Source organism: Xylocopa sonorina, chromosome 7 (assembly GCF_050948175.1).
Source record: "Xylocopa sonorina isolate GNS202 chromosome 7, iyXylSono1_principal, whole genome shotgun sequence".
Lineage (NCBI taxonomy): Eukaryota > Metazoa > Arthropoda > Insecta > Hymenoptera > Apidae > Xylocopa > Xylocopa sonorina.
Window position 1 is genome coordinate 5,093,309 of NC_135199.1, and position 13,890 is coordinate 5,107,198.

General features: G+C 45.1%; 1 protein-coding gene across 2 annotated transcripts in view; it reads right to left on the reverse strand.

The window, feature by feature from the left end:
* Fas3 (fasciclin 3) overlaps positions 1-13,890 on the reverse strand; it is a 320,223-nt gene that overhangs the window by 7,148 nt on the left and 299,185 nt on the right. Inside the window, exons 2-8 of one of the 2 annotated variants that reach the window (XM_076897574.1) lie at positions 12,249-12,578; positions 11,589-11,723; positions 11,307-11,495; positions 10,899-11,083; positions 9,046-9,187; positions 7,075-7,188; positions 3,391-3,861 (exon numbers count right to left, since the gene is read on the reverse strand). In XM_076897574.1, coding sequence (XP_076753689.1) covers positions 3,632-3,861; positions 7,075-7,188; positions 9,046-9,187; positions 10,899-11,083; positions 11,307-11,495; positions 11,589-11,723; positions 12,249-12,578 — 1,325 coding nt within the window. In that variant the 3' untranslated portion in view covers positions 3,391-3,631. Of the gene's footprint in view, positions 1-3,390; positions 3,862-7,074; positions 7,189-9,045; positions 9,188-10,898; positions 11,084-11,306; positions 11,496-11,588; positions 11,724-12,248; positions 12,579-13,890 lie in introns of those variants that run through there. The other variant, XM_076897573.1, reaches the window with a different exon arrangement.

Consider the following 13,890-nt stretch of genomic DNA (forward strand, 5'->3'; position numbering starts at 1 on the left):
CTTGGATCGTCCTATAATTTCGCCAACATTAATTCCCTGCTTCCTCCGACGACCAACGACGCTTCCATCCGTACGAACCGACGAATCCATTAGCGAATCGTTTGTACATACATACTCGCGTATAATCGATAATTCCTGCAAACCGTCCGTTACGGGGACAGGATCCTGGGTAACGCCATTTGCCTCGCCAGTTAACACCCCTTCCGCGATGAATATTCCCGCCGGAATTATCGAGGTCGGTTCTCCCTTTTTCTCATCCGGGTTTCTTCTCAAACGGACGCAAGAGTGTAAAAGCTGTTAAATGATCCCGCCTGGTGGGAGCGTCTGTGCCGTTTGTCGCGCGAAACAGGGAAAAAAGGGGATTATCGATCGCGGGTGAGGTCGGTGAGGCGCGTGAACCGGCGTCGGGACGAAGAACGTCGCGATGGAGAAAGGAGAAACGGACCGGTGTCCCGCGTAATCTCGTTAAAAAGTCGTTAAAGCGAAAAATACTTGGCGAACGGGTGTTCCTGTCGCGAACGAAAGGGAAACGACGAGTCCGTACTGATCCGTATCGATCGCGCGATGAGTCTTGTTGTATCAAAAGTCGTTACTCTCTATTTGCATCTCTTTCGAAATCAGACGTCGTTTGGTCTTGGGATGAATCGACAGCGTCGCCGCGCGGTATGAAATTTCCAGTAAAAAATTCTATTCCGGTAGAAAAGTTCAATACTCAATAGTCTTGCATCCAGTCTTTGTCGCGACTGCCACAGCGCGCGGGAATTGCACGTGGCTCTGGCCAAACTGAAAAACGTGCCTGTCAGAACGCAAACGAGCGGCTTGGGTGAACTCATTTGTCGCGTTAACCCTTCTCAGAATTTGTCGTGTTTCATTTCAAAGTATTTCAAACCGCGCATTCTTTTCTACCAATTTCTATCGCGACTACTTTCAAACGGTTCTTTCTAGCGTAAGAGCTCGCTCGAGATACGGCGAAACGAGAAGCATTATTCTTGAAGGGGTCGACGAAACGTCAAATAAAAAAATGAAAGAAGTCACTGAATCGCGACTAGTTCGAGTATTATTCGTAAGAGTATTGCATCGATTGTTTAGTCTCTGTATAACCGTCAAGTCCTCGATTGAGCGTGCGAGAATCGATACCGCGTTGCACGTATATAGAAACAGTCGTGTGCGAATAGAGTGGTCCTTATCCACTGAAAAAATCGAAATAGAAAAGAGACCCGTCACGGGCCGCTGAATCGTTTCAAATGTACAAATAATACTGTTCCGGGTGAAAAACCGTCTAAATTACAAAACGTGCGATACGATCGCGTGTCAGTCGGCACGCGTGTGTCCGGGATAAAAGTTGCTGGCTCGTCTACGAACGAAAGCTGCATCGTGGAATGTGTCCGTATCGTTTCCGAACGTGGTAACGGCGTGATATTAACAGATATCATTGCGCGTGCACGTGAAACCGCTCTTTTTCACACGGCGATAATTCGTCTCCCTTTTAACAACGCGTTGAAAGGGGCAGAGCTTTTCCAAAGGCCTTTCGCAAAAAAATTTCTGTCGATTTCACGGGTAGCTCCAAGGGGGATACTTTCATCCGTCTACGCGTTCGCTCGTTACTGTAACGTTTAATTCGTAAAAAAGATTGTTCACTGTATCGCGTGTGTACGTTTTAAACAAATTCGTCGCGCTACGGGGTGAAACCATAGAAATGGTGCACGTTCGGATTGGGAACCGTGGCGAGTTTTGTCCACGGTGCACGCGCAATTTTTTTTTTCTCTTGTTTCGGATCCTCTTTTTTTTTTTATTTTTGTTTCGCCCACGCGTTTCACTGAAAACGTCGATGGGTCTTTTAGAAAAAACTCGGCTACAAAATTTGATTTGTTCACGCTAGCGTGTGGAGGCTTCTCCGCTATTCGAGAACGGCTCTCTGCGGTTTCGTACGCTTTTAATTACCTTGTTAATAATAACTAGACCTCGCGAGTTCGGGCGCGACACGTTTCGCCCGCGTCAGAGCGAGGCGACAACCGCAACGACGCGCGGACAGTCCCTGTCTCGTGCTCGGATTTCCGGGTATCGGTGTTTCCTCTCGCGGGAAACTCGTTCGCGCGGATTCTCAGCTAAAATAGAACGGTACAATTTGAGGACAGCTCGTAAACGCGTGTTTCCTAACAACGATACCTTAACGATAACTCGATCGTCTGACCTCTCGGGGTTGATGATGTACAGCGAGCTAGTCGATGCATCATTCTCACCATTTTCCTAAGCTATTTCCATCCCTTCGTTCGTTGAAACCCTTTGAGCGTCCAGAAACGTTCAATTGTACCATTGTTACTTTCGATGCGAAGTACGTCGATTGTATCTCATAATTGTTTATCGTATTTAAGTGATTGCCGATGGACTCGTGAATGGTCTCGTCTTGACTCTAACGGTCAAAGGGTTGAACGGCTCGGCCCACGAGAAGCCAACGATCGCTGCGACGACGTGTAGCTGTGTAGTAGTAATTAACGTGTGTGTGAATATCTCGATCGAAGCGAATTTTTCCCCGGTGTGATGTGTCCGCGAGAAGAAAGGAAAGATTGGACGACGGTGGGTCGCGTCGAAATCCTATTTACAAAAGTTACACGGCGATTAGGGAGACCGAAATGTTCGCGTTCGCGATCAGAACGTCGAGGCATCGAGAGGGATCGTTCCCTCGATCGTCGACGAGCGAAAGATCTAGTAACGCGCGATTTCGTTTACGCGCACGGTCGCGTTCCCGGCTACGCGAACAGCTGCCATCGAAGAGACGAGAAAAATCGTAGAGGATTAAAGGAAGCAAAAACGTAGAAGCGAGTCAGATCTGACGTGAGATTCTTCATTTCTTTCGTATGTCGTCAGGCGTACCGAGTGGTGCGCCAGGTTGAATACTGATGCGCGTGTGTCACATGGAATAAATAGGCAGTAAAATCGCATTGAAGAAAAAAGATCGTGGGCTTAATAAACTAAAGTGAGATTCCTGCGGCGAGATACCGGTGGGAGCACGTGTACCTGATGGAGACACGACACGTGCACCTCGCTGCCGTTAACTCTTTGAACACGCATTGCGTGTTTCACGTGGCTCGGAACGCGTGTATGCGGGTTTCGATTCGACGAATGACACGAGTGACACGATTAATGATCGACAAATGATGCGATTCGCAGTGGGACGTGACGTCCCCGTAATAAGAATGTTTGAGAACAGTTGGAAAATATTAGTACGCGTGCCACGATGGCCTCGTGTCTAAAGTACGTTGGATCGAGGATCGCCAAGAGAAGATTCTAAGATTCCTTTCGAACAGACAAACAGATCTACAATATTCAGATCGTATAATTTCCTTGGGTAACGATATTACATCCGTGTGAACTACGGGACGTCTGGAAACTCCTCGACTGTACGTACGCGTCTAAGTAAATTACGCGGATCCACTTGTGACGGCTCGATTCGTTCGAAAGGATCGATCCAACTACCTCGGCACGATGCATCGAGTGTCAAAGAGGAGAGTATTCCGGACACGTTGTCTGGCACGGCGAAAGGTCGGTGCAAAGTGTTGTCGAATCGAAACAAACGGCGACAGCTCATTTCCGTGGGTAAAGAAGCAACGACCGTCGAGAGGGCGATCGGTCTTTAAACAGGCGTGTCCGTCTTCTCGTCCTTCTTCGGCTCCTTGACGTCCGTGCTGCCGTTCACGTATTCCGTGCTCGCGTGTATAGGGTTCTCCTGGCCGCCCTGCGGTATTTTCTCGTCGATGATACGCGGGTCCTCGTGATCCTCCTCGTCCTCGTCCCCGGGGGTGATGTGCGCCTCGCTTCCGGCGCCGACACCGCTCGCAGCCTCCTCGTCGCCCCGACGCCTCGCTGCAACAAGCAACGCCACGATCGGTCAAGGCAAAAGTGCGTGTGTGGATCTCTTTGTTTTGTTCTGTTCGTTTTGTGCTTTGCTATTTTAGTTTTTTTTTTATTTTTTTCTTTCTCGTGGGAGGGATATATGCATATATATATATAAAGATATTTTTTTTTTCGTCTAATACCGGTCCTTTTTCGCGCTCTAAGCGATCGTCGCGTAGGGTAGTAGCGTCACTGTCGTTTCGCGTTACTTTCTACTGTACGCGCGTCTCGATCGATTCTCGTCGTGCAGGGGTAATTGTTCTTTTATGTTTTAGGAGCTTGGCAAACGCGCGAGCTTATACGCTGGACTAAACGGTTCTCCTATTTTGCTACGCTTCGAAAGGTAATCGACGTAATTCTTTTGTGTTACAGGGGAATGGTTCTGTTTACGTACGTGTTTTTTTAGAAATTTGTAGCTAGTTTCTCATTTGTAACGTGCGACGTGAGGTTCTCTTATCTGTGCGACGTTTGCATCTCTCGAAAGAAGTAGCGTAGATACTATTTTTTCTTTAGAAATATTCCGTTAATTTCGTCGTAATTTGCTCGGATCCTTTCGGTTCGACGATGGCCGAATCGAAGGGAGAAATCGAACGTCGATCGAGTTGGTTCGTTTTCAACAACCGTTCCGTCGCGTCGCTCGGGCATTTGCGTTCGAGCTCGATTTCATCGATCGTTAGAGCGGTTAATAATCATAAACATTCACAGGCAGTTCATCACACTAATTATAATATTTCAATTCAAGCAAGGGTAAATATGTGAAAAAACGTGAACGTGACAAACTCTGTACACGTAATCAGCTAATAGTAAGACATCGAAAATCGTGAGAGGCTTCGAGGGGGGTGGGTGGGTTAAAAAAGAGGGGGCTGGGGCTGAATACGAGCATGCTTGTACGATTATAATAATCTAGGGGTAGTTTGCGTTTCTGTAATCAATTGTTCTCATCGAGCAAGGGAAATAAAAAAATAGTCGCGATGGAAAAGCAAATTGAAAGAAAGGAAATCAACATCGATAAGGGTCTGGTGTTGATTCGATCACGAACAAATGTCACCACACTTGCCTTTGCCGATTGTTCGCTGTTGCTTGTCGCAAAGGAAACTCGCTCTCTCTCACTCTCTTTCTCTCTCTCTCTCTCTCTCTCTCTCTCTCTCTTTCTCTCTCTTTCTCTCTTTCTCTCAGTGTAGCCCCGCGGGGCTTGAATTTAGAGAAGTCTCGCAGGGGATTTCTTGAACAACGTGTCGCAACGGACAATCGTGTTTCGAGTGGTCAGTATTTTTTGGAACGGATTCCCCTTGCGAGCTGTTATTTAATCGTAAACGAACGTATCCCCTGTTCAGAGTGTTCGCGAATGAAATTCTCTACAATTTTCAAGTGAATTTCGACTTGCTTATCGTTAATCCGTTTGCCTTTGACAGATCGAAAGGAAAGAGCTCGAGTAACAGTGAACGGAGCATAAATTTAAGCATCGTATTAGTACATGCTGTGTAACTCGTAAGCACGATGTGCATGCACGAATGATTGAAATATGTATGCTCATGATTGAATGAAACCGAGTCGATAATGATACTTTACGCGATATTCTGATCAACCTCGGATCGCTCTCGTTATTCTGAACAGCATCTTTTATCCGAGTTGATTTTTATCTTCGTCACGGAATAATCAAGAAAGGAGGGGAAACAGATAGCCCGATGTGTCTGCAAAAATTCGTGATAGAACAATTTCGCGAGAATAGTTTGCGTCGGGTCTTCTTCTCGCTCGGATCGATGGATCGGGGCCGCGGTAATCTTTAAAAAAAAAGGGTATTATCGTCAGAAGCGAGTTTGCTGAACCGCAAGCCGATAAACGGATCAATCCGAACAATGAAATTTTGATTTGTTCACTCGTCACGCGAGCCTCGATTATATGCTGGATTTCTGCCACGAATAATCGTATTTCGACCGTATTTATTCCACTCTGCGTACCATCCAACTGTTTTCCTGCTCGCGAGCCGAATTAAAAAATAGATGGGAAGCGGTAGGCTCGTAAAAGTCGGTCGTGGCTGGAATTTACTCTCGTCCCGAAACAATTTTATATATTTAAAGCGTTCTCATCATTTCTCCCAATGGCTCGCGATAAAACAATTTCGACAAATCGCCCGTGCAACTTTCCTGAAATTTTAAATGCCAATATTCACATTTGACACGAAATACTTATGGAATCTGCAATTTTTCGAATTGTTCAGTCTATATACCGCCAAATTTTCCAATCTTCCAGCTTTAGAACACGCGGCACGTATCAGACATTGGAAAAAACTTCCTTAATCCGAATCTAACTTGCTGCGATTCTTCTTTACCCGTTGACAGATGCATGGAAATCTGTTACCACGATATCGAGTTGTCTTCTCGTCGATTGGTCGAGACGAAACGCAACGACGAGAACGTGAAAAGTGTTTGGGGGGTAGGGGGCTGATTAAAAATGGTCTGGCGCGGATGGAGATAAGTGGCGAGCAGACAGAGCTGATGATGAACGAGGAACGAGCAATACTTTCGCTAACGGGGTTGTTGTTTTGCTGCCTGAGGTGACTTACCCCTGGACAGTGTCATGCCTAGAGTACGGAATCGCAAGGTAATTGTTGCTGTATCTCCTTATTCTTTACTTGGCCAGACTTGCATGCTGTCCTATCGGTAGCGGCACAACACACAAGACATTTGTATACATACAAATATAGATATGTAAAAATAAGAGACATTTAAACTTTTTACGGTGGACGTATAGCTGGCAGAGATTGTTCGATTTCTGTGCACACGCGTGCACACGTACGACTACCTAATCTTTAACTTGACGCGTACGGGGGTTTAAAAATGAATTTTTCCATATAAATGTTCCCGCAGACTTCAACGTATTAGTTAGAAAACTGATTTAATACGTGAACAACACTGCCACGCTAGCTATTATAACAAATATCCTATCCATTCGTAGAAAAATAACGTAAAAACTTTTCATAGTCCCGGCTAATTAATTTCAATTGTTTCTTTTAAACTTGTGCATCACTCGTTCGATTACTTTTAATTCATCGTATTCTCTGTTAATATTCGTGTGAAGTAAAAAGTGACAAAAGTACACGAAAAATCGCCAGAAGGGATGGGGAGAACGCGTGGTTCGGACAAAGTACTTTATGTAAATTATCGAGGTAATCAAGCCACTCACCTGCGAAGCACCAGCGTCCGGTTGCGCGGGCAAAAATTATTATGAAAACGATGAGAAGTAGCACCAGGGCTCCGACGACGATGCCGATGATAGAACCAGCATCTAAATCGACGCCTGAAATTTTTTAGAATACCACAATGAAGTTTCTTGCATAGCTTCCCTCTGTTCGTACGAACATCTTACAATTATTCTAATTTACAAACATCGTATTGTCTACTATGGTTTTGTATAAGAGAATTTCCCGGGAAATTTCGTCGACAATTAAGTTCGATCTTTACGCGATTCTGGTACATGAATTATCGAATTTTGGGGTACGATTGAACAAACGCAGGGAGAATATGTACATGTATATAAACGAAGACGTTTTTGTAAATTGAATTAGATGATAATTGAATTAGAAATCATGCGCCAGTAACTCGATGCTAATGCATAGAAAATCGAATAACTTTAAAAACGAAGGAGAGCCAGTTTAACGAAGCTTGAACACATTTCCAAGACACGATCATGATCAAGTCTCGAACATATTCATGGAACAAAAGTGTAGTGTCGATGTGTCTCGTACATTTATATTTTAAAATACGTTTCGCACGCAATTAATGTAGCAAGCGCAGACACGTCCGTGTTACACCGAAGGCGTAACAGTTCAGAGTCAAGAAGCACTCGAAACCTTTCACATTTATAGCGTATCGAGTGAATAGTTCTGATGCAAAAACTGGTGCAAAGAAATTGGTGGCGCGAAATTTTGCGTTCAATATAACGGGGGCAAAAAAGAAGCGTCGATTCGTGTGGAGGCGATCGCAGAGAAATTTAGTCACGTTTATTCGAAAAATACTGATCTGCCATTCATATTTGCAGTGATATCAACACCAAACATAACGTAACACGTATACACACACACGCGTGTCCCGTGGCGCGGAGTTCCATTCACGCGATCCACCCCTGTGAATCCATCGCGCGACTTTTCGGCAAATTGATGACTGCGTTTGAAAAACCGGCACGAGAAGTGCCGGGGCTACTGAGTTTACTTCGGCTCTAGCTCTCGGAAACAAACAGAGAATTAATATTCCAGATGAAGCTGCGTTTGAACAGATTTAAAAAAATAGAAGATCGTCCCGTCGTTTAAACGAATCAAAATCTCCGGAATGCGTCAATATTGGCTTTCATTTTTATCGAATTCTCTCGATTCGATTCTGTATCGTTGCTAAAAAGGCAAACATCGAGAAACAACGCGCAAACACGAACGGGAACGCTATGGAAAGCTTTGGGCTCGCGAAATTTTCGACAGAACTCTCGAGTGCGATGGAACGCGATCGCGATCCCATCGTTCCCATGGAACTCCACGCGTGGACAACCACATCGACTACTTACGTATAATAATTTGAAAGAATGACATTACCTAGTGCTTGCATGCGTTCGGAGAGCTTACCGTAGAACAGACCGAACGGACCTGCGTGAGAGCATGCGGTGAAGGATCGATATGATTAGAAATATACATAGCGCATACGTACACGTACGATTAAAAATGAGAAAAAAAAAATAGAGGAGAACAATCAAAGAGTGTTCTAATCCGTGTGTTCGGGGTGAATTGAAAACGTAATGACGGCCACGGGTGGTACGTGAAAGTGACGACGGATGTGACGTGAGCCGACAGACAGAGCGGGGGGTGAGTATGCTCGATCGAGATGAAATGCTGGTGACGAACACGAAGTGTGACAACTAACAGCGTAATCGACAGCTATGACTCTAAACAATTCCTATTGTCTTTTCACCAATCTTAGAGCTCGTACCTTGTCCAAATGTAAAACAATTTGTATCGTGTTACATTCGAAACTCGAAACGTTGAACAATTTTTTCTTTTCGCCGTTCCCAATTGAGTTAACAAGATTTTGTGTCGCGTGTAGGCTACTCTGATGCGCAGTGTAATTAATTGATTTCAGCGATAATGGTATAGAAGCATCTGGGTAGTTTTACCTGGGGGTACTGTGGATGTTGACAGAATGATCTCGTATTCGTTAGCTCCCTCGTCGTTACGAGCTTCCAGGATGTATTTCTTCTCCGTGTCCGATTTCTGCACGCTGTCGATCGTCAATATCACGCTCCACACTCCTCTTCCCTGTAAAATAGAAATTCTCTTACGTTTCGATACTCTCTGTCTACACCTGGTACAATTGTACACGCGAAGAAAGTAAAACGGCTTTTATCGTTCAGCGATATTCGTCTCGAATTTTTTCGCGGCTCGTCCCGCACAGATTGACGCCGTTTATTGCGATTTACGCAATAGAAAAATAGCCGCGAAGCGAAATCACCGATGCGTTCACGATCGGCCGATCAATGTGCTCCCCGTTCAGAGAGAAAGCAACTCCTGTCGGCCACGTAATTGTGTTTTCAATGAAAACTGATTTGCATTCGTCGACGCCGCTCTGCTGCCAGTTTTTATCTGGCCACGGCCTTTTCAGAGTTATTCACGCTGTATCCGACGAGCTGTCCCGAATCGGCACTTTTATTGGTTTCTTCTGCTACGATGCCAGCTGAGAGATTCCGCCCACTGTCCCGGAACATTTTTCGCTATCTCTCTTTCTCTCTATGCTTGATAACTGCCCTCGTAAACGCGTGTCTTTTTTAATTTACATAATGATTCTAGTTCGACCGATTTTACGAACATTTTAATCGATATCCACGGTAACTAGTTCTACGCAGACTAAATATTTGATTTAAGCTTCGCTTTAACGCTGCAGCATTGAAGCATTATCGCAACTTCTATTCTAGTTAAAAAGCTTTTGGTATCGGTTGTTCTTGTTGAACGAAGAGAAAACGCAGAGCACCCTCTCGATTATTTTTCGTTTTTCTACAAACGAAAAGTACGATTTAACGATTTTTAATCATTTCCCCTGTATACTTAGATGGAAGAGAACAACTGGAACAAGGCAATCCCCGATACCAATTTATTTCAAGTGATTCCCATCGGTGGATCCGAATCGAGCGGAATTTCATTAAGGCCCCTCCTCGATTACCGGGGAAGTTCGCGAGCCACGCAAGTGCGTGAAAAACGTTAAGTGCACCGTGAAAATCGACGCCCCGGAATGCGAAGCCTCCCTGTTCCATTATCGGTCGGTTCTTGTTCTCCGTCGTTTCCCGCGGACGTTCGCTCGTCGGTATATTCCACCGGGTGGAAAAACTTGGCGCTCGCGGCCAATCCGAAATCCGCGTTTCAATATTTATTCGATTCGACCGGGGCTCCGTTGGTAATTCGACCGGTGATTTCGATCGAATTAATACCCGTCTGCCCCCGGTTGTTCTGGATTTCGCCATTAAATTATTATTCGAGCATTATTATTCGACGCGCGCCCGAAAACCGTTCAATATTTACGGGCCAGAATTTTTCATACCGCCGCAAAGTATTTGTCCGGCCATGTCGCGTGAACCGAGGGAACGTTTTATCGATAAGGTCTGGACTTCCCGGAGGATATTTTATTTATCCAACAGCGCGGATCCATCCACGCGGAGGAACTTTCAAGAGCGTTTCATGTATATTACAGGTATAACTTCTTCCGCCATTTTATTGCTCTCCAGTTACAGCGTGGTGTATTCTGCTAAATTATATCCCCGGCTTTTAGTTATATTTATCTATCTCGCTACGTTGCTCGAGTTAGATAGTAATAATAAATCATTATTGATCGAAACTTTCGGATGTAACGTCGAATATCTTCTTGGAAAGGACGCGTAGATGTTTTGTGAACAGTTCGCTTTGTTGGAATTGAAATTCTCGATAGGCTGCGAAGTACGCGTTCATTCAATTTAGAGGATAAAAAGTCTGATTAATTTACCAGATCGACAGCGGTCGAAGTCTCGAGTCGGTTGCTCTCGTCTGGTCGCCCCTCGTTGATCTTCTCATCGTTGACTCGCCACAAGAATCTCGGCCTCGGATTTGCGTTAACGGTCACGTTCACGATCCCTTTGCTTCCGATCACGTATCCAAAGCGCTCGATGGGTAGTTGCGGTTGAGGTGGATCTAAAATCGAGAGATTCCCGTCTTCTAATTGATCGAAGTTGTTCTATTGTTTTCTATAAATCGCGTTAAAGTTACGCAACTGTATATCACTAGTTTAGTGCAACGCGTGTAATCATTGACAGCATCGAAGTATAGTTATTAAAAAAATTGTTTGCAGCGTTGGTGGCAAGGAAAACATTTTAATCCTGAGTATTCACGAGTTGAGTAATTGACGATCGCTTACAATAAATTTGCAGCTGCATAGTGGTTTCCTTGGGCTTGTCGAGGGCGATGTGACTGGCAACGCAACGGAGAACTTTTCCATTATCCGTCCAGTCCAAGATACGCGACGCGTTCTGCACGGCCAGCGAGTTGTCGTCCACGTTCGAGTCGTAGATGGTTGGCCTCTCCTCGTTGCCGATGGGCTCGTCGTCTTGTCGTTGGTGAAACAGAAAACTCGCATAAGTACAAGATAATCACAGGCGAAGGCTTAATTAAAAATTTCTTTCGCTGGAAAACTAATTACCAAGGAACAAGGAAACGTTCGCCGCTGGTCGTCCGGATGGCGCGCTGCAACTTACTTCCAATTTTTCTTTCGTTCTGTATATGTTCCTTCCGTACGATCCAGGATTGGTGTGGAGCTCAGGATTGTTCGGCGGCTCTGAGAATCGAGGTCCAAGCGTTAATTATACAGCGGATGGGAAAAACGATGCCGGGGCTTCTTTCGCCGGGGGTCAAGCATTGAAATTGCGCCGCTATACCATTAATTTCCCAGGTTAAGAAGAAAACGCGCGGATCTTTATTTAAATTCGGATGAAACATCCCCCGGGGTGGTCTCGATCGCGGCCCGTTTCCATCATTTATCTTTATCGACTTTATCTGAAAGCGGTAATTTCCTTTCGCGCTCTCTTATTTCACCCTCTGACCTCTTTCGTTAGCAATTCTCTTAACGAAGATTAATTAGCCCTCGAATTCCCCTGCACGCGGTAATATTTTTCGCCCGCACGACGGAATACGTTCCTCGGGCAACTAACGTCACGAAGTTTCCCCCGAATTTTCTCATTAATTTCGAGGGTACGCGAGTAAGAAAGTGTTATCGTTCCATGTACGGATACGCGTGATGATTTAACGCTGGAAGGTGTTCGGGAAAATGTCGTTTCTTCCAGTGAAACTAAACGATACGTACTGGCAACAATGATTTTCACGGACGCCTGCGCTTCTGCCCGACTATCGGTGGTCGTTAGAGTGCATTTGAAAATTCCGTCGTGGCTCTCCTTGATCTTGGCGATACGAACACCACATTGGCCCGATTCTGTGCCCTCTCCGTGGTACTCGATACCGTCTTCGGGCGGCTGCCCCTTGGATAACACCATGCCAGCGTCCTCGCCAGGTATCTCAACGCGGCACACTCGAAGTGGTCTACCCACTCTGCATAAAATCTGCAAACTCTCGCCCAATCGTACGGCAGTCTGTCCCTTTGGCTCGATGTCCACCAGGCCTGGGTTAGATTTCGACGCTGAAACAAAGAGGGGAAATTAACGATTAGCTTGTTCCTATTCATCAATCTCTTCTAATCTCCGCCATGCGCACTTTTCAGTAAGTTCAGTGAAGTCTTCGTGTATATATGAGACATGTGCAAAGTATTCGTTATTGTTCGTGGAATATCAGACTTTGGTTGAATTGATAATATGCGAGTTTAATTGCTTTTTATGCGTGATACATTGCGTCTGTTTATATTCGAATTGAATTTTATGGACGATCGAGAGAAGGTTGTGAAGTGAGTACACGTGCGCTTTGAATGGTCCGTAACTTATGGTGATCAAGAAGAGACAATAAAAGCGTGTCTCGATCGACTACGTGGGCGATGTGGATTTAATACCGGCGTCATCTTCGAATCGCACGTTATTCCACGATTGTAACTCTCGACCATTGCACATAACAATCTTTATTACATTGATAACTAGGTACCAGGTAGTTTTCGAAATCTTAATGGTTCGACACTTGACAGAAAATAGGGAAACTCAAACATGATGCTTCATTTTGGAGAATAACATTTCGTTCATTTATTCTTTACAATTCTTTAATATTCAGCCGTTCGAGTAAAATTTTCTCTCTTCCATTGGCGATATTTTAATTTCCGTTTTACTCGGATCTGTGATCCAGAATTCTTCATTTTCTGGAATCGCAGGCACTTGTGGAAATTTCCCAGTAAATTCATTGTATTCTTGAAAGACGTCGCGAAAACTCTTTATTGGCCTACTGCTGTTCCACCGTAATTTATCCTCGGCTTCAGGGGCTCGTGAATTTTCGTGTGACACGGAAACACCGCGCGGAGCTTATGCTAAACGCGTCCCCGGTAAATTATAATCGACGGTCCCCCGAAGGATGCGCATAAACGAGGCGACTACCGCGGTCGGCGAAGGTTCGAAAAACGATCGTCGCGTCGACTCGAGAACAGAGTTTACGCGTGCGTAAGATTTACGAGACAAAAAGGAAAGTTGATTAAACCCAATCCCCCGTCATCGCGCTTCCACCGTGTTCCAACGTGTTTCCAGAAACTCCGCTAACTACAGAAATTTCTCTCGCGCTTCCTTCCTGACTTTGTTTCTCTTCCCCCACCTCCATCGTTCCGCAAAGTCTAGTTAGGAAATTTCAATATTTTCTTTATCTTAGGTTTATCGTTGATGTTCGCGATCAGGGGGCGGAGGAACGTTTGCAAACAGTAACCAAAGGCGCGCAATACTTTCGCGCGATACTTTACACGACGCGACGTGCACACGTCTCGCTACTTAATTTCGCTGCAGGTAGCATAGATAAGTTAATTAATT